Source organism: Acipenser ruthenus, chromosome 4 (assembly GCF_902713425.1).
Source record: "Acipenser ruthenus chromosome 4, fAciRut3.2 maternal haplotype, whole genome shotgun sequence".
Classification (NCBI taxonomy): Eukaryota; Metazoa; Chordata; class Actinopteri; order Acipenseriformes; family Acipenseridae; genus Acipenser; species Acipenser ruthenus.
Window position 1 is genome coordinate 88,533,121 of NC_081192.1, and position 18,739 is coordinate 88,551,859.

An 18,739-nucleotide genomic window follows, 5' to 3' on the forward strand; every position below is an offset into this window, starting at 1 on the left:
TTCCTGAGGTGTTGTGGGCTACTTGACGAAACACCACGACGGGAGGTGCCCACCTGATGACCCCTTCCAAGTGCTCCATCCAGCCCATTCCAGACAGTTGCCATGCTAAGGCACTATGAAGGCCACACTTTGGTTGATATCTGGAGCACGCATCGGCAGCTTTGTGTGTGCTGATGTACCAGGGATGCCACAAATAGGCTGATCCCTGGAGCAGGCATTACACTTCAGCCATCAACACCAGGCTAATAGGAAATCCAAATTAACTAGTGGAGGAAAAGCACTGAAAGCTCATATATTATAGCAAAGCTATCTTGGTTGGCCCCCAACACTACAATATAATTTTATCTTGGTGAAAGCTGAGTCTAATATTTGCATGTCTTGGATGCTTTAATTTTAGTGACAATTGAGTATTTTTTTCAACCCTGCACCCTTTTTTTACAATTACTAAAGTACAACATCTCAAGCAATGCGAAAAATCTTAACGTTTTAGATACAAATATTATTAATGTTGCTTATCTGCCAAAAAGGTTTTTTAAAAGTTTCCTATGAAAAGCTACACCGTGCCCCAACATTAAGACATGTTAATGTAATACTCACAGTATGGACAGCCAAAGAGCTCAATTCTCATTCCAATCTGGCCTTCACCATTCCAGTCAAGAGGCACAATTCGCAGTAAGCGAGCAACGAATGCATGCTGCAGGTCATGACGGACCACACTCTCAGTGTTTGTGTTGCCTGTAAATGCCTATAGGAGGGAAGGGAGAAATCTGGTTAGTAATAATCCTCAAATAATCTATGTCTGGATTCCATATGCAAAGGTACACATTGCTCTATTTGTGACAAAGGCAAACATATGGGACTGACTGGTGTAGTGTGCAAGGTATATTTGTATTTGGACTAGTTTAAGTTGTAATAGTATAATACCTTATTTGAATTCAAATCATGCAGAACCCACCTTTATTGTAATATTCAGAATGCACAATGTTTATAGTGAATATAAACGAACAGTTTTATTAGAAATAAAACTAAAATAAAGGAAAAATTAAAGGTGCAACAACTAAACTAAAATACAGAAAGGAAGAATTAACTAAACTAAACAGTACAGAAAAGAAAGTTTAAACAATGACACCCCACTCCCGCTGGTTGATTAGTGATCCAAAACAATCTATGGGAGATTCCCTTAAAGGTTACAACTGCATTCCTGACAGCTATTTAAGACGAAGGTTAGTCTTAATAGGGGTATCATTAGTAACACAAATATTTACTTTCGTTAATATTTGATCATCAAAGCATCGTTAAATCAGTCTCATTTATATAGTTTTGGTTCAGAAGGCAATTCTCACTCTTGCGAGATAAAGACGCTCTTTGCGTCCAGACAACCTATCGAGAATGATCTATTAGCAAGACAGCTAAATTTGACTTCTAGCCTTCAACTCCCACACCAAGACAACTCCCACACCAAGACTCCCAAGACTCCCACACCAAGCAAACACTAGACTATTTATCTCATATTAGAGTGTCCAAAAAACGGTATCTCTGTACAAGCCGGTCGCAGGCTGTGTCTTCAGATAAAAGTCTTGTGTATCAAGAGCCTTGGATTTCGTGTCAGCAGCCCTGTTTGAATGTCACGCTCATGCTTTTGTAACTTTCTCTTACCCCTGTGATTGGATAGTTTGTTTATTTTGGGCTGTGCCTGAGTCCACGTGGAGTGTTTCCCATTGGTTGTTCTCATTCCGAGACAGCGCATTGTTCTCAATTGGTCCGATGTTTCGCCAACCGTCAGCTGGATTTATGAAACTGCCTGTTTTCTGTCCGAGGTGTCAAAGCACACCAAACTGTCTGGCTTGTAGCCTCTGCAAGATACTGCCGGCGCCAAATGATTCATTCAGCGATGGTGGAGATAAGCCACATGTCCAGTATTTAGTTTACAACTCTTTTTAAAAGTATTCCTTGTCAGTGGGGGAGTTTGTGACCAGAAACCAAGTTGACACAGAGAATGGCTTGGGACCCCCCCTCTGTATATTTCAATTCTGTTAATTTCATACACAGAATGATATTATGACCCACTCTAATGCTACACTGGTTAGTATCTTCCAGTATTTCAAATTTAAATTTTGTATTCATAAAATACACTTAAATAGAAACCACCAATAGATAAAGTAAAAAAAACAAAACTGCCCAGATATGAAACTGTACGTTGTATATCAGTGTTTGCATTGTGAAAAATTAACTGCAATATAATTTTTTACTTTAAAATGAAAAAAATCAGGACATTGTTTTTTTACATTTTTGTGTAAACCTAAAAATAAATTTAAAAAAAAACTATTCATAAATATATAATATATTGAGCCTTTTATTATATAAAAAAAACTGTATTAGTGTGATACAAATATTTCAATAAAAAAAATATTTTCTAAAGGGTACCTCAGTTCATAAAACAAATAACTAACATGCTGTCAGCTGGATGGGCTGAAAAAATGGCCTGCAACATAAAAGGCCTCTGTGTCCAGCTGAAGATATGAGCTGGTTGTAAGACGCTTCATTTCTACAGATTCAGTGAAAATCCCTTAAGTTGCCAAAGAAATTAGTTTATTGTCATGATTCTGCCACTCATTGATCTGAACAGCTTTTGACTCTATCAGAAGATTGAGCTGGAGATGCCCTCCTTGACTCTGCCGGTCAGGATTCAGAGACAGAGGAGGAGGAGGATCAGTATACTGAGTGCACCCCACCCAGCTGGGCTCAATCCTGTGGTAAGATGCAAGCCTCTGGGAGTCTTTCATGTCAGGATGACATGGATAGAGAACAATCCGCTAACTCAGAACAGGGGTGCTACAGTCCCAGTATGAGGCATACGGGTTTAGAGATAAGCTCATGAGTTAGTTATCTGAGCTGATACGTTTGTGATATAATGGTTTACAAGTGTACATGTTTGATGAAATGGACATTGAATTGAATCGAAAATTGTTATGGGGCACTCTCTTATTCATTCTTAGAGAAACTAATTATATATTATTATACTATACACTAACACAGGGGATCTGAAACTTTCCCAACTCACAATCCATGGTCATATGTGTTCTCCCTCTAGTCAACCTGCATTCCAAAATACCCCACCTAAACTCTGTGCTCAATGTCTCTCCATTGAAAGTACCATACATACAATATTCTAACATACAATATTCTATGAATATGGACTATCAAATTTACTTACAATATATAAAATACTGTAGGTGGCAAGTATACAGTATACATATTAAATTATACTGTACTACACATTGAGATTCACTCACATTCTGTGTCACTGTTGTTTGTACAAGGATAAAACAGAATGTTGTGTAGATTACACCTACAATAGCTGCCATGCTCATTTTATGTACAGGTACAAAAAAAAAACCACTATTTGGGATGATGCACTTGTGTTTTGAAAACATAAAAGTGATTTACTCCAGCGCTAAAAGGCACATTAAAAACACACTGTGCCACCATAGTTCAAAACTAAACATAGACTTCCTATTATGGCCAATGTCAATGTGAGTTTTTTTTTTACACTCTTTTATCACAAACCTTCCTGTCTATGTTAGTCGCAAACAAATTACATACTTAGGGAAGAAATGTATGCAAATGAAACACGGCACATTACCATCCACAATCTCAATCACTTTGACATATTTTGCAGACAATACCCCAGCTACCAGGAGATGCATACTTATTCTTCTTCATGTTTATACAACATTGCTAACCACCACTTTCAAAGCAAAGAGAAGCTTTATGACCGTCAATGTCAAATTAATTCTAATTGAATAGTTTGTTTATGGAGTGCTGTGGTGTCTTATGCTGCAGTTGAAAAACAGCAAGCCAGCTTTTGTGCCTTATGCAAGTCATTCAATGAAGTATGACCTTGTTTCAACATCAGTCAGACTCAAGGACCGTTTACAATGCAACAGATATTTGATATAATAACCCCTTTTAAGTGTAGATTTTCAACTGGGGAAACAAGCAGTTTAATTAAGCTAAAACAGTATCTAAATATTAGGTACAGTAAGGTAAACCTGCTACTGTTTTTTAGCACAATACTGACAACAAGCCATAACAGATCATTCTTAGGCCACAGTTCTTGGTTTAGCCTGAGAAGTTAACCCCAGAAACTGTCACCATATGTACTTTATATACCCTCAGAATCTGGCTTAAAGAGTGCTGCTCAAACATCTGACATTGGAGCAGCTTCTGATCACTAATTCCTTTCATTTACCCTTACTTGTCCTGAGTTCTGTAAGTTAAAAATAACTCAATCGTCCAAAGCACCTTTGAACATTGTTCCATTATCCAATTTCTGTGTTCTTGTGCATATTTTAGCCTTTTAGTATTGTTCCCCTTTCTTAACAGAGGTATTTTTACTGCAACACATCCTTTAAGTCCTGATTTCAAGAGTGACCTCTGTACTGTTGATTTGATGGACAATGACACCTGTGCCTTCTGCCAGTTCTGTTGTCAATTCAACGCTTGTCTTCTTTCTATTGCTTAAGGATATTATCTTCAAGTTATATTATTATTATTTGTTTATTTAGCAGACGCCTTTATCCAAGGTGACTTACAGAGACTAGGGTGTGTGAACTATGCATCAGCTGCAGAGTCACTTAAAATTACGTCTCTCCCGAAAGACGGAGCACAAGGAGGTTAAGTGACTTGCTCAGGGTCACACAATGAGTCAGTGGCTGAGGTGGGATTTGAACCGGGGACCATCTGGTTAAAAGCCTGTTTCTTTAACCACTGGACCACACAGCCTCCGTTTTAAGTTCAAGTATTGCTCATCCTTGTTAAACATCTTTTTGGGTCTTCTAGTCCTGGGTTTGTCAATTACAGATGATGTTTCTCTGTACTTCTTGTTTATGCTTCGGATACCAAACCTTGAAAATCAAGTGATGCGACCTATTTCACGCAATGTTTTTCCTTCTTTATGCAAGTCAAGGTTGTTATAATAGTAGAAAACACTAGTGGAGGCTTTTTTCTTATGACTGAGTCCTCAAAAAAAAAAAAAAAAAAAAAAACATTAGCGTTACTAGCTACAAATACAACACATTTGACCATACAAATATAACACTGTACAGCTTGTAGTCAAACTAGCCACAGCTGCACTTACTTAGGAAAACTGACACAATGGATGACAGCCTTTTCTTATCATAAATTATTCAAGGACAAACCCCAGCAGTTTCAATTCATAGTGTTTTATCACTGGTAGTGCACTTAATTTAAAACTTCCTCTGGGAACAGAATTTGAGTTTTCTAATTATAATCCAATCCCCATATTTAATTGTGTCCAGTATCCACTATCCAAGATTCTTAATTTCATCCCCAAAGACTAAAGTATAAGAAACTCTCAAATCTTTTCAACGAATGCAAATTCAGGATTTTTGAAAATGATGAATTCAATATTAATGCAGACTGTCTTCCCATTGTATTCCTAGTGAATATGATAAGAAGCATTTGGTAATCATCAGAGATTTTTAATGGCTTTACAGAAACAGAACATATTTTTTTTTAACCATTTAAAGTCTGGAATACCTGTCCAATATTTTCTTATGTTCACTGAAGAAGAAAGGGTTTTATTGTGGATTTGGCATGGGAAACTTCAGCATTCTTTTTTTTCTGCCAAATAATCCACTGATATTAATCAGTTATAGCCAATGTTTTGGGTAATTCTTGCAGTGGGATTTTTAAATATGGGCATTTGAATGCTTCCTGTGTAAATATAAAACCTGAAATGTGAAATGGTACATGCCTAGTGGTAGGGCCTGTACACCAAATTTTGTAAAAGCAGGGTCCAGAGGTGGAACATTTTTTCTTTTAAAATACCGTTAAACAATATTGACTAATAAAAAGAAACAATCAAATACACACTGTCTTGTTTGTTTACATTTCATAGTAAAACTATAAAAGGATAGTTAATGCTTGTCATTTCTTTGAGCAAGATCTGATATTTAATAATACACTGTGTAACAATTTTTTATTTTTTTGTTCCTGGGTAGTAAGTGTTATTTCCTAATTGCTTATGCCTCAAAAGTATAGAAAATGGCTATTATTCCCCACAAACTTTGCTTTTGTGACCAGTGATATTTTGAAATTTACCTATTTTACAGAACATTCCAGATAGATTCAGTGCTGAGTAAACTTGGAGTAACTTCTAGAACTTTCTAGAACTTTCCAGTAATATAAATAGTAGTATAAATACAGGGGCTTTAAGCCCACCAGTTCAGTTTAGTTCCAGCTGCCTAATTGGATACATATCTGCATTTTTCTGAGATGGCATCAAGAGGCTGCAAGCATCCGGCAGACGCATTTTGCTATGTCTGCGGCCAATTTATCAAGACAAGAGCGAAAAAGTACTCAGTGGAAGCATCTGCTAAGATGTGTGAGGTCTACAAGGCATATTTCGGCATGCCTGTCGGGGATCAGGACAAACCCTGGGCACCTCATTTCACCTGCGAGCACTGCAAAAAAACTCTGGAAGGTAAGATGGACAATTGTTGCTCGGAATTTTATGTTATAAAATTTGTTAAAATTTTTAAAATTGTAAAAGTTTTTAATTTTAAAATGTTTTACAATTTTCAGTGTTATTGAAAAAATATATCATATATGAAAAATGTTGCGAGAATCTCTTACACATTAGTCATGGGTGAAATAAATGTATTTTTGTAGGATGGTACAGAGGGGAAAAGAGAGCCAAGAATTTGGCGGGAACCCACTGACCACTCAAGCAACTGCTACTTCTGCATGGTGGACCCTTCCAAACGTCAGACTGGCAAGAATGCACCTGCTATCACGTATCCGGACCTTCCTTCATCCATCGCCCCCGTGCCACACTGCCATGAGCTCCCCATACCCACTCCTCCGGAGAGAGAGCAGCCGTCTTTAGAAGAGAGCAGCAAGTCAGAGAGCGAGGAAGACGTTGTAGATCCAGATGACAATTTCAGAGGTGGAGCTGAGGAGAGAAACCCATACTACCCCAACCAAAAAGACCTCAACGACTTGATTAGAGATCTTGGTCTCACCAAGTCCAATGCCGAGCTTTTGACGTCTAGGCTCAAGCAGTGGAACTTGTTGGATGAAAGTGTGCAAGTCGCAGATCAGAGGAAGTGTCACCAACCTTTTTCCAGCTTCTTCACCCGTCAAGATGGGCTCTGCTTCTGCCACAATGTGACCAGTCTGTTCGAGGCAATCGAAATTGCCTGTAACCAGAATGAGTGGCACCTCTTCATTGACAGCTCATCCAGGAGCCTCAAAGTCGTGCTGCTCCATAATGGTAACAAGTACCCATCTCTTCTCCTGGCTCACTCAGTGCACCTCAAAGAGGATTACAACAGCATCAAGACCTTGCTGGACACCTTGAAGTATGATGAGTATGGCTGGGAGGTCATAGGAGACTTAAAAATGGTGGCATTCCTGATGGGTCTCCAAGGCGGTTTTACCAAGTTTCCCTGCTATCTTTGCCTTTGGGACAGCAGGGACACCAAGGCGCACTACCACAGGCGGGACTGGCCACAGCGGACCGAGTTCTCTATGGGGAGGAACAACGTCAAGTGGGAGCCACTGCTGGACCCCTGGAAGGTGCTGATGCCCCAACTGCACATCAAATTGGGACTTATGAAACAATTTGTCAGAGCTCTAGATAAGGAGTCGGCAGCCTTCAAGTACCTTCAAGACTTCTTCCCTAAGCTGTCTGAGGCAAAGGTCAAAGCCGGTGTCTTTGTCGGACCACAGGTAAAGAAGATCCTGGAGTGCAATGAATTCCCCAAGAAGCTCACTAGTAAGGAGAAAGTGGCTTGGAACAGCTTTGTCGCAGTGGTTCGGGGCTTCCTGGGCAATCACAAGGCCGAAAACTATGTGGAGCTGGTTGAGACTCTGGTGAAGAACTACGGCACAATGGGCTGTAGGATGTCCCTCAAAGTCCATATCCTTGATGCTCATCTTGATAAATTCAAGGAGAACATGGGAGCGTACTCGGAGGAGCAAGGCGAGCGCGTCCACCAGGATATACTGGACTTTGAACGCCGCTACCAAGGACAGTATAACGAGAACATGATGGGAGACTACATTTGGGGGCTGATTCGTGAAAGTGATTTACAGTATAATCGTAAATCTTGAAAAACTACTCACTTCTAAATCTTTTGTAGTCATTTTTGTATTACTTTAGTATAAATACATGTTAATTTGGATTCATATGTTGTTTTTTTCTGACTTTATGTGAACGAAAAGACACAAATTCGCCCGTTTTCTCATTGGAAATAGGGAAATTTCAAAATATCACTGTCCTGGTCACAAAAGCAAAGTTTGTGGGGAATAATAGCCATTTTCTATACTTTTGAGGCATAAGCAATTAGGAAATAACACTTACTACCCAGGAACAAAAATTGTGTTACATAGTGATTCATTCATAACTTCAAACACTCCAATCATACATTCTGATGTAAAACCATAATCAAACCATTTAATCTTTCATGATGCACAAAACACATCACCACAAAATAGCCCTGAAGAAGGCATGAGCAAAAACATTGCATATATTTTTTTATCCTGGGCTCATACACTATGTTATTTAAGGGGATACCTATTGGGCCACAGTGCAGGCATTTCATCTCAGTAATGTTCTAGATCTTGTTGAACTGTTTGCAGACCATCTTTGCAGCACAGCTGGCTCACCTATCTCAGATCTTTAATCATTTAAATGCCCTTAACCTCCCACAACAGTGATATGCTGAATGATTAAGTGAGCATTTTCAAAACAGAATTGACTTCAGAATGTGGAAAAACGGAAACTTTAAAACAAACATATGTCCAGTTCCCTTCAAGAATGACAGATCAGCACCGACAGTCAAGGAATGCATCCATGTCATGAAATGAAACTGAATGGGAATGGTTTATACAGATTTACATCTTGTTTCATGCATAAAAGCCATGCCCATGTGCATCACAAATAAGGATGGATTTGATAAAAAACTTTCCCAAGAAGCTGCCTGAAGAAAATGTCAATTTAATAATTTTAAAGAACTGTGATGGGGTGCTAGCTCGCCCCTATAAATTTGTGTTTTGTTATTGTTGTTAGTTTTACTGTTTTCATTATGTTTTTGTGATTCTTGTTTTGGTTTGGATCAGCAGGGAGGGGGTTAAATTCCTCCCTGTAAAATACATGTGAGAATGTGGCTGGAGCCTTAAGTGTTTAATTGTTAATTATTAGTTAATTGGGCTCCAGCCACAGACTATAAAAGGCAGGTGAAAGCCTTTGTGTGGGGGGGTTTTGGGTGAGTTTGTTTGTTGGTGTGCTGTGTTGTTTAGTTTTTTGGACAAAGAAACTGTAGTGAAGGCGAATGCCCAGCCTACATTTCTGTATTTTGTTTAAACCTTTTGTTTGGGCCCTTGTGCCTATTTATTTGATTATTTTTGTTTAATAAAGATCATTATTTTGCCCCTTCCACTGTCTCTGAGTCTCAAACCTCTGTCATCCTGCCACACGAACATATTCAACTTTTACATTTTATGTGAACTAACTCAATCCATATCTTGCTTACCCTTAGGTAAATAGTGTAACTATGTGTTGCTATCTCCATTTCTACAGGGTAATTGTGACATGTCCTATTGGGTTTGTGCTGGGTTACTTTACAGTACCTTTAAACTGTAGTTAAGCTTTCTTTATAGCACGCTGTCATTAAAGAGCAATTATCACCAATGTTCCGCTTGTAAGGGCACTAAGAACTGCACTGGAACCAAGCTTGTACTCTTTAAAAAAGAACATACAGCCGTTTTCTTTAAGAAATTGTGTTTAAATGTTCTGTGATAAAACACAATTAAATGCAAACCCGCCAATTTAATGCATTGCTCTGCTGTAAAATGAATTTTAATTACTATATTACTTCTTAGCAGACGCCCTTATCCAGGATGACTTACAATTGTTATAAGATATCACATTAATTTTTTTACATACAATTACCCATTTATACAGTTGGGTTTTTACTGGAGCAATCTAGGTAAAGTAGCTTGCTCGAGGGTACAGCAGCAGTGTCCCCACCTGGAATTGAACCCACGACCTTCTGGTTAAGAGTCCAGAGCCCTAACCACTACTCCACACTGCTGCCCTTTTGTAAAGGCAGTAAAGCATGGAAAATAATCATGGTAAAGTATAACAAATACAATAAAAGTGACGAGAAAATTTAACAAGGTAGACTTTTATTTCTGAAAAAAAATATATATACAGTATGCTAGTAATGCTAAAGGTGTGTATAAAATGTATACAGTATGCTAGCAATGCTAAAGGTGTGTGTAATTGGAACTGCATTTGTGTAGTCGTGCACTGCCTGTTCTGGGAATGCAGAACTTCAGACTTTTTAGTCAGTGCCCTCAATTAAGTTACTTTTAACATGTTTTCCCTTATAAAAAAAAAGAAAAAAAAACAGTACATTTGCATGGTAATTCCACTGTTTTCCCATGCTTTTCCCATGGTTATACTATATGTTTACCATAGTTTACCTTGGTTGGACATACCTTTCTGGGATTCGTGCCTATGCTTTAACATTATTTCACTATGCTTTATTACACTTTGCTATGCATTTTCTATGGGAAGATTCTGACTTCATTAGATTTAAAGAAACAAAATTAGAAGGCACCACAAATATTCATTTTGTACCATTGATTTAACATCCTGCCTATGTAGTGACATGCAAACCGACAGTGTAATATTTTATTAACCTAATGTTTGGTACCTTCCTGTCACGGATGGCTTGAGTGGTGCGTGTGGGTGGTGACGTCAGGTTCAGGAAGCAATGGACACAGACAGACTGGATTTACGGGTGAAGCTGATCGCTTGGTTGCGCTCAGCATTTATTAAATAAACAAATGAAAGATTTTAAACAAAAAAACAGCACATGGCACTTTAGGCTAAAATAAACGGACTAACACTAAACAAACAGTGGACGAACAGACAAACAAACACGGTGAGTCAAAAACAAGTATCTTGCTGGTCCTTCCAGCATGAAATAGCAATTATAATTTACTTTTTATCGCTCTCTCCACACCCGTTCTTCACTCACCGAACACACAACCCCGAGTGAGTGCTTCATGCCTCTATATATATATACAGCTGTGCCGGGATTCAATTACTAATTAATTATTCACTTGAATCCCAGCATGTGAACTAATTTGTGCAATCCCCATGCTCACATACTATTACATACTTTATCTGCACATGAAGTGATTGTGCAATCCCTGTGCCTAAATACAACTATATATTTTAAATCACTCGTGCTACACAGACCCATTTATATCCTGTGCACCAATACCTATACACCAACATTAAAACACCACACGCAACATATAACACAAAATACACACAGGGCGGGGCACATTGCCACACTTCCATACTCTGTTAATGCTTTTGTGCCCAGAGGGCATATCTGATAAAGGGTTCTGGAGATACAGTGCCTTGCGAAAGTATTCGGCCCCCTTGAACTTTGCGACCTTTTGCCACATTTCAGGCTTCAAACATAAAGATATGAAACTGTAATTTTTTGTGAAGAATCAACAACAAGTGGGACACAATCATGAAGTGGAACGAAATTTATTGGATATTTCAAACTTTTTTAACAAATAAAAAACTGAAAAATTGGGCGTGCAAAATTATTCAGCCCCTTTACTTTCAGTGCAGCAAACTCTCTCCAGAAGTTCAGTGAGGATCTCTGAATGATCCAATGTTGACCTAAATGACTAATGATGATAAATAGAATCCACCTGTGTGTAATCAAGTCTCCGTATAAATGCACCTGCACTGTGATAGTCTCAGAGGTCCGTTTAAAGCGCAGAGAGCATCATGAAGAACAAGGAACACACCAGGCAGGTCCGAGATACTGTTGTGGAGAAGTTTAAAGCCGGATTTGGATACAAAAAGATTTCCCAAGCTTTAAACATCCCAAGGAGCACTGTGCAAGCGATAATATTGAAATGGAAGGAGTATCAGACCACTGCAAATCTACCAAGACCTGGCCGTCCCTCTAAACTTTCAGCTCATACAAGGAGAAGACTGATCAGCGATGCAGCCAAGAGGCCCATGATCACTCTGGATGAACTGCAGAGATCTACAGCTGAGGTGGGAGACTCTGTCCATAGGACAACAATCAGTCGTATACTGCACAAATCTGGCCTTTATGGAAGAGTGGCAAGAAGAAAGCCATTTCTTAAAGATATCCATAAAAAGTGTCGTTTACAGTTTGCCACAAGCCACCTGGGAGACACACCAAACATGTGGAAGAAGGTGCTCTGGTCAGATGAAACCAAAATCGAACTTTTTGGCAACAATGAAAAACGTTATGTTTGGCGTAAAAGCAACACAGCTCATCACCCTGAACACACCATCCCCACTGTCAAACATGGTGGTGGCAGCATCATGGTTTGGGCCTGCTTTTCTTCAGCAGGGACAGGGAAGATGGTTAAAATTGATGGGAAGATGGATGGAGCCAAATACAGGACCATTCTGGAAGGAAACCTGATGGAGTCTGCAAAAGACCTGAGACTGGGACGGAGATTTGTCTTCCAACAAGACAATGATCCAAAACATAAAGCAAAATCTACAATGGAATGGTTCACAAATAAACATATCCAGGTGTTAGAATGGCCAAGTCAAAGTCCAGACCTGAATCCAATCGAGAATCTGTGGAAAGAACTGAAAACTGCTGTTCACAAATGCTCTCCATCCAACCTCACTGAGCTCGAGCTGTTTTGCAAGGAGGAATGGGCAAAAATTTCAGTCTCTCGATGTGCAAAACTGATAGAGACATACCCCAAGTGACTTACAGCTGTAATCGCAGCAAAAGGTGGCGCTACAAAGTATTAACTTAAGGGGGCTGAATAATTTTGCACGCCCAATTTTTCAGTTTTTTATTTGTTAAAAAAGTTTGAAATATCCAATAAATTTCGTTCCACTTCATGATTGTGTCCCACTTGTTGTTGATTCTTCACAAAAAATTACAGTTTCATATCTTTATGTTTGAAGGCTGAAATGTGGCAAAAGGTCGCAAAGTTCAAGGGGGCCGAATACTTTCGCAAGGCACTGTAGGTAAAGCATTCCAATGACAATGGATTCTTAAGTGTGGTATAATATTTAAATCCCTACGGCAGGTAAGCTATGAACTACACTTGTTCCAAAAATGATATTCTTCCACGATGCTGAAGGTCAACATGACAGGATCTTCAGTCTTGAAAAATGATGTGCGAAATTAGATAAGCTCTTATAAGGCCATTTGCCTACACATTGCCATTCACATGTTATTACAACAGAATTACAGAGCACAGTGCTTCATCATCAATTCAACATGGCTTCCAATGTTAATGATGATAATCAGTTCCCTTGCCTGAACCACGATTTCCTCAGTCCACTGATCTGCAGATAAAACCTTTTTTTTAGTTTTTTTAGTAACCCATTTATGAACTAATAGGAAAAAAATCAGAAAAAACAATCAATAGATCTATTGTTTCTACAAACAATAGATCTCTACTTTTGGGAATTTCAACTGCAAGTCGATTATGTCATTGAAAAGCAGTTAAAATGTTCTGTAAAAGGTTTTGAAAATACATGTCAAACATGAGTTGCTATCTTGAAATTACTTTAATTTTTGTGCTGTTCCTGTAACTTTAAAAGCTTTATAAAATTCTATAAGCCGATTGTCTTAATCATGGTTACTCTATTTGAGGCAGAAACAGAGCAGTGTTCAAAATGACCATAACAACATACAGTATTCCAATGTCCATGGTTACAAGTCTATCCATTATTAAGACATACGTTAGCAGACAGGGGGAAACTAACAAGGATTTGCTAACTGCAGAAGTGAAGACCGTTTCCACCTCCTGACACTGAAGTTATAATGGAACTCTCTCCCCACAGATTTCACTTGATTAGGATAGCAGATGAACATCACAGACAGACAACGGCATTCAAAATGTCCCCTAGATATTGATCTTCATGGGTATAACCCAAATCTATAGAGCTCTTAGTAAACAAGCCACACAAGTAAAGTAGCCTGATAAAGTGTGCCTGACCAATAACTTTTAAGTCATGCATGCAGTGTACCTAGTTATGTTGATTAAAGAAGCAATCAATTGTACATGCTATCCATCTTAAACAATAAAGTCGCCTTTAATGAAGACTGAGCTGTCACATCATGCTACTTTACAATGGCCAGCAACAAACAAGAAATTGCTTTTTACAGTCAAGTAACCATGTCTCAGAGATGCATAGTAGGCTTTATACAATATTTCAAGTAACACTGAGTAATGTTTGTAGTTACTGTACTTGAAAAAGAGATAGGATCCCAGGTTCGGATTGTTCAGAATTTAAACAATATATTTAATTTATGATCAAGATTCAATATATGGGGTTAGTATTTATAAAAAAAAAAAAAACCTTGCCATATTAGAAGAGTTATAAAGTGGTTAGTACAGGTGAAAAAACGCTTCTCCTGGTCAAGCTAACTGTTACAGCATAAACAGGGCCTGGATTTCACACAAAAATCTCTCTCACACTGTCCTGGAGTCCTGACTGTCCAATTTATACCATAGCTGAATTTAACTTCCCATTTGTGTGAGGATACAACTTGGTTACTCTGGATGACAGCTCTGGCCTAACACTATCAATAGGTGCTGTCTTTCCCTTTTAGCACATGAGAAAATGTCATTAAGCACACAGAGCTAACAATTAAATCCCAGACAAAAACTCATTCAGAAATGTTTTTATTTTTTTATTTTATTATTATGGGTTTTAATGGATCCATTCTTCTTGATTTCTGATTCTGCCTTGTCCAATTCTCTTCAGCACATTTCAAGCTGGGCAGAGAAAATTTCAATATATTTTACATAAATGAAATGAAGATATAGAAGATATGGGAGGCTGTGTGGTCCAGTGGTTAAAGAAAAGGGCGTGTAACCAGGAGGTCCCTGGTTCAAATCCCACCTCAGCCATTGACTCATTGTGTGACCCTGAGCAAGTCACTTAACCTCCTTGTGCTCCGTCTTTTGGGTGAGACGTAATTGTAAGTAACTCTGGAGCTGATGCATAGTTCACACACCCGAGTCTCTGTAAGTTGCCTTGGATAAAGGCGTCTGCTAAATAAACAAATAATAATAATTTATTTGTTCATATAACCCTGTACTGGTGCGATTATTGTGCAATACACTACTTTTCAATGGTGATCTTAAGCATTGGGGCAAATTAAAGTTTGGAAAAAGCCTTTAGCGCTGATTCTTTCAAGTACCAGACCAATTTTACATTTTATTATGATTGGAATCATTAGAACCACATAACAATTAGTGAAATAAATCAAACCTGGCTTATAAGTTGATTGGTTTAGTGGCTGGTGCACCATGGGGTCTTTCAAAAAAATATAAAGAGGAAGCAGAGTGTGTGTGGCAAGGATAAGAAGCTTGGCTAGCCAGCATACATTGAAATTAAATCTATTGTACACACCAACCCCAGGGATTTCTGAATGGTTGGCTGGGTGGCATTCAATGATCTTCCTGGTTTTGAATCCTCCTTTTTTTTAACACAATAGTTATTTTTCATAGATACATGCCAAGACTCCTACCCTTGAGCTTCTGGATGTTTCTAAGTTATAGACAAGGATTCCAAATCATTTCTTTTCTTACTTCTTCCAGTGAGAAACCTTACTGTACGTATTTGGTCCTCACTGTTGTAATACCCACTAACTGTTTAACCATTTTGTCATCAAGCTAATGAAGTAAAAACTCACTATTTTTATAATTAGCTACCATGTTGTGGCTTCTGTCTTCCTAAGATAGCATGGCTGAAATAGCCAGGCAGAAGTTTGAAAGTTGCACAGTGACTTACAGATTAATGTTCTAAGAACACTGTGACATAGACAGTACTGAGGTAGAGTTCAAATCCTAAAGGGATGCATTGTTTTACACCTAGGGTTGCCACCTGTCCATGTTTGACCCGGACAGTCCGAGAATTGGCATCTGTGTCCTGGTAGCAGGAATTAACAAGCCCGGATGCCCTAATGTCCAGTTTTAAGTGAAACGCATCAGAAACACCAACCTTCCTTTAATATTTTCTTTGATATACATTAGTTGCTTAAAGGATTTCCACTATCTTATTAGAAATGTACTGTTTAGTACTGATCTGTACATTCTACTTTGTCCCTAGCATTTGAACAATTCTGGGGACAATGAATATACCCATGTGATGTAAACAATCCAATACAGTACTGAGCTGATGTGTGATTCAGGACTCGCAGGATTTTAGGTCTGAGGATCCCTCAGCCTGAACTTGAAAATTCAAGTGAATAGGGGGTGTCATGTTTCCTCCTTGCCAAATTTTGCCCCCCCCCCCCCCCCCCCACTGTAGTCGTAAAAGAGTAGTGTGACAATTCAGTTCTGTGATTAGGAGTCAACAGAGTAAAAACAAAAACATATTTTTGCGTTTTTTATTGGTATTTAATTGTAATGTTTATACAGTACTTGTATTGCTTTTGTTATTATCTTCTCTGGATGCTTTACATTACATCTGTGTGTGATTAAATACATAACCTTTACAGTAAATACAAAAATACATACAATATGATTTAATTATGATATATAATGGTACAGTAATTGAAAAACCTGAACCAAATTTGAGTACACTTTGACTCAACAACAAAATGGTATTGCTAGAAGAAATATTGCTCATAACATTTTCTCATCAAGAACTAGTCTTACATTGAAAGCCTATGATTCTAATCTTCATTGTCACAGAAACGCCTACCCCTTTTCATCAAGTACAGCTATACTGTATGTCCATAGAACAGGAACTTGACTGAAGTATGAAATGGCAAGGCTTTAAACATCTCATGGTCAAACTAGGGCCACAGTACTCAACATACAGGCCACGATTTTCAGTGGCCCGCGGTTGGAGGTATGCCAAAGTGATGAGAGCTAAGTTATGGAATGCTTTGGTGAAACACACCTGGAAAGCGTGATTATGTTACAAATATACTGTAGCAATTCCCATGCTACATAATGTGGGTGTAAGTCTCACCCACCTGTCCCTTTAATTAGGGTCAGTAGCCTGGCCAGGTCAAAACTTCATTTCCCATAGTTCCTTGCAACTACCCTCTGTTCATCCTCTCTCCCCATTGGCTCATTCAGATTTCCACCCCTCCAATCTCAGAGCTCCTTAGTAGCCAGCAGTTGTATTAAAGCTGGCTAATCAGGCCTGAGGGGAACTCCCTTTCTCAGCGGAATCCATTTAACTACAGCATTTTCTCTACTTAAATTTCAGTGAATCCATTAACATCCTTAGATAATTCCAGTGCATCCGTTCATTTTCTTTTGTCACTGCGCTTTGTCTAAACTCCTCTTTTTGTTTTCACTGTTACTTGTTTAAGTTTAGCTGTTTTTCTAGGTCTGTTTAGTGTTTGTTGTTTTATGTGTGACGGTCTCAATTTTTTCCTGATCCTCCTGATTTTTTTCAAACAACTGTTCACCATTCAACTCAACACTACTGGACAGTCTCAACAATTTCAACGTACTCAATGTTTTCAACTTTCTACAATCACCATCATTTCGGGACACTTTGCTGGACTGCCTTATTTGTGGGTGAGATCATTTCTTTTTTGTTTGGATTTTTTCTACTTTAATTTGATACTTTGTTTCCTGTATTTTTTTGTTATTTTGTTACTTTGTAAGGATTTCAATTACCCTGCTATTACTGGACTTGTTGGGCCTACCTGTCATTCTCCCACCATCTTTTGTCTATCTGTGTGTGTTGTGTTTGTGAGTGTGGGTTTATTGGAGACCCTCCGGACACTACATTAATTTCTGTTTGGTGATACTGTTTAGCCTTCTGTTTGTCCCTACATATTTATCTGTACCATCTTATTTCTTACCTGTTACCTGCAATTATTTGAATTACTTTCTTATCATTATTCATTTCATTTCATTTGTTCATTTTTTCATTTGTTGACATTATTGTTCACAATAATAAACTGATTGTTCTTGAAATTGACACCTCTGACGTCCCTGCTTTTGCTGTCTGTCACTCTTGCTGACTTATTTAGCTATAGGAATAGGGCCAGTAGTCTCTCCTTAGGGAGGACAGTGCAACTGCTTCTCAGTTGTGCAGAGTGATCGTTACAGAATTGGTGGCCCGTACGGGGACCCTTTGTGTCATTAAATTCATATCTAAATTCATCAGTTTAAATTGTTGGGAACTTAATGTCAGAAATGGAAGATCAGACCTTGACTTCGCTAAACTTCTCTGAGATTGGAGATAGACCCCATGTGACTATCAGAGAGCCTATCACAGAGAGAACCACCCGCATTAGTGACCTGTACATTACACAGGAAGGGGCAGATCTTTCTGGAGGCGATGATGATGAAGGGAACCTTACTGACAGTGTTGTGATAGGGCAATTGACTGAGTACTGTTCCCATCTCACTGACCGTGTTGAGCAACTGGAAACACAGCTGTCTGAGTTACAGGAGAGCAGCATTAATCGTGAACAGGTCCTGCGAGGTTACATCGAAGGACGCTTTGCAGATATGGAGAATCGAAGGCAAGAGGCCCTTGACGAAATGGATCTGGAAGTGGTGATGTGCCTGAAACGCCGCGATGTGCTGTGGGGAGAAGAGATTAAGAAACTCTTCAAAAAGACCAGCACCCCTCGTCTGCCACTTTCTTTGCCGTCTCTTTCCTCTAGAAAGCGGT

General features: G+C 38.7%; 1 protein-coding gene across 1 annotated transcript in view; it reads right to left on the minus strand.

Moving 5' to 3' along the window:
• The window catches only part of LOC117400323 (contactin-associated protein-like 2), a 508,692-nt gene that overhangs the window by 253,077 nt on the left and 236,876 nt on the right, over positions 1 to 18,739 (minus strand). The window contains exon 4 of the mRNA XM_034000113.3: positions 598 to 745. Within this exon, the coding sequence (XP_033856004.3) occupies positions 598 to 745 (148 nt within the window). The remainder of the gene's footprint in view (positions 1 to 597; positions 746 to 18,739) is intronic.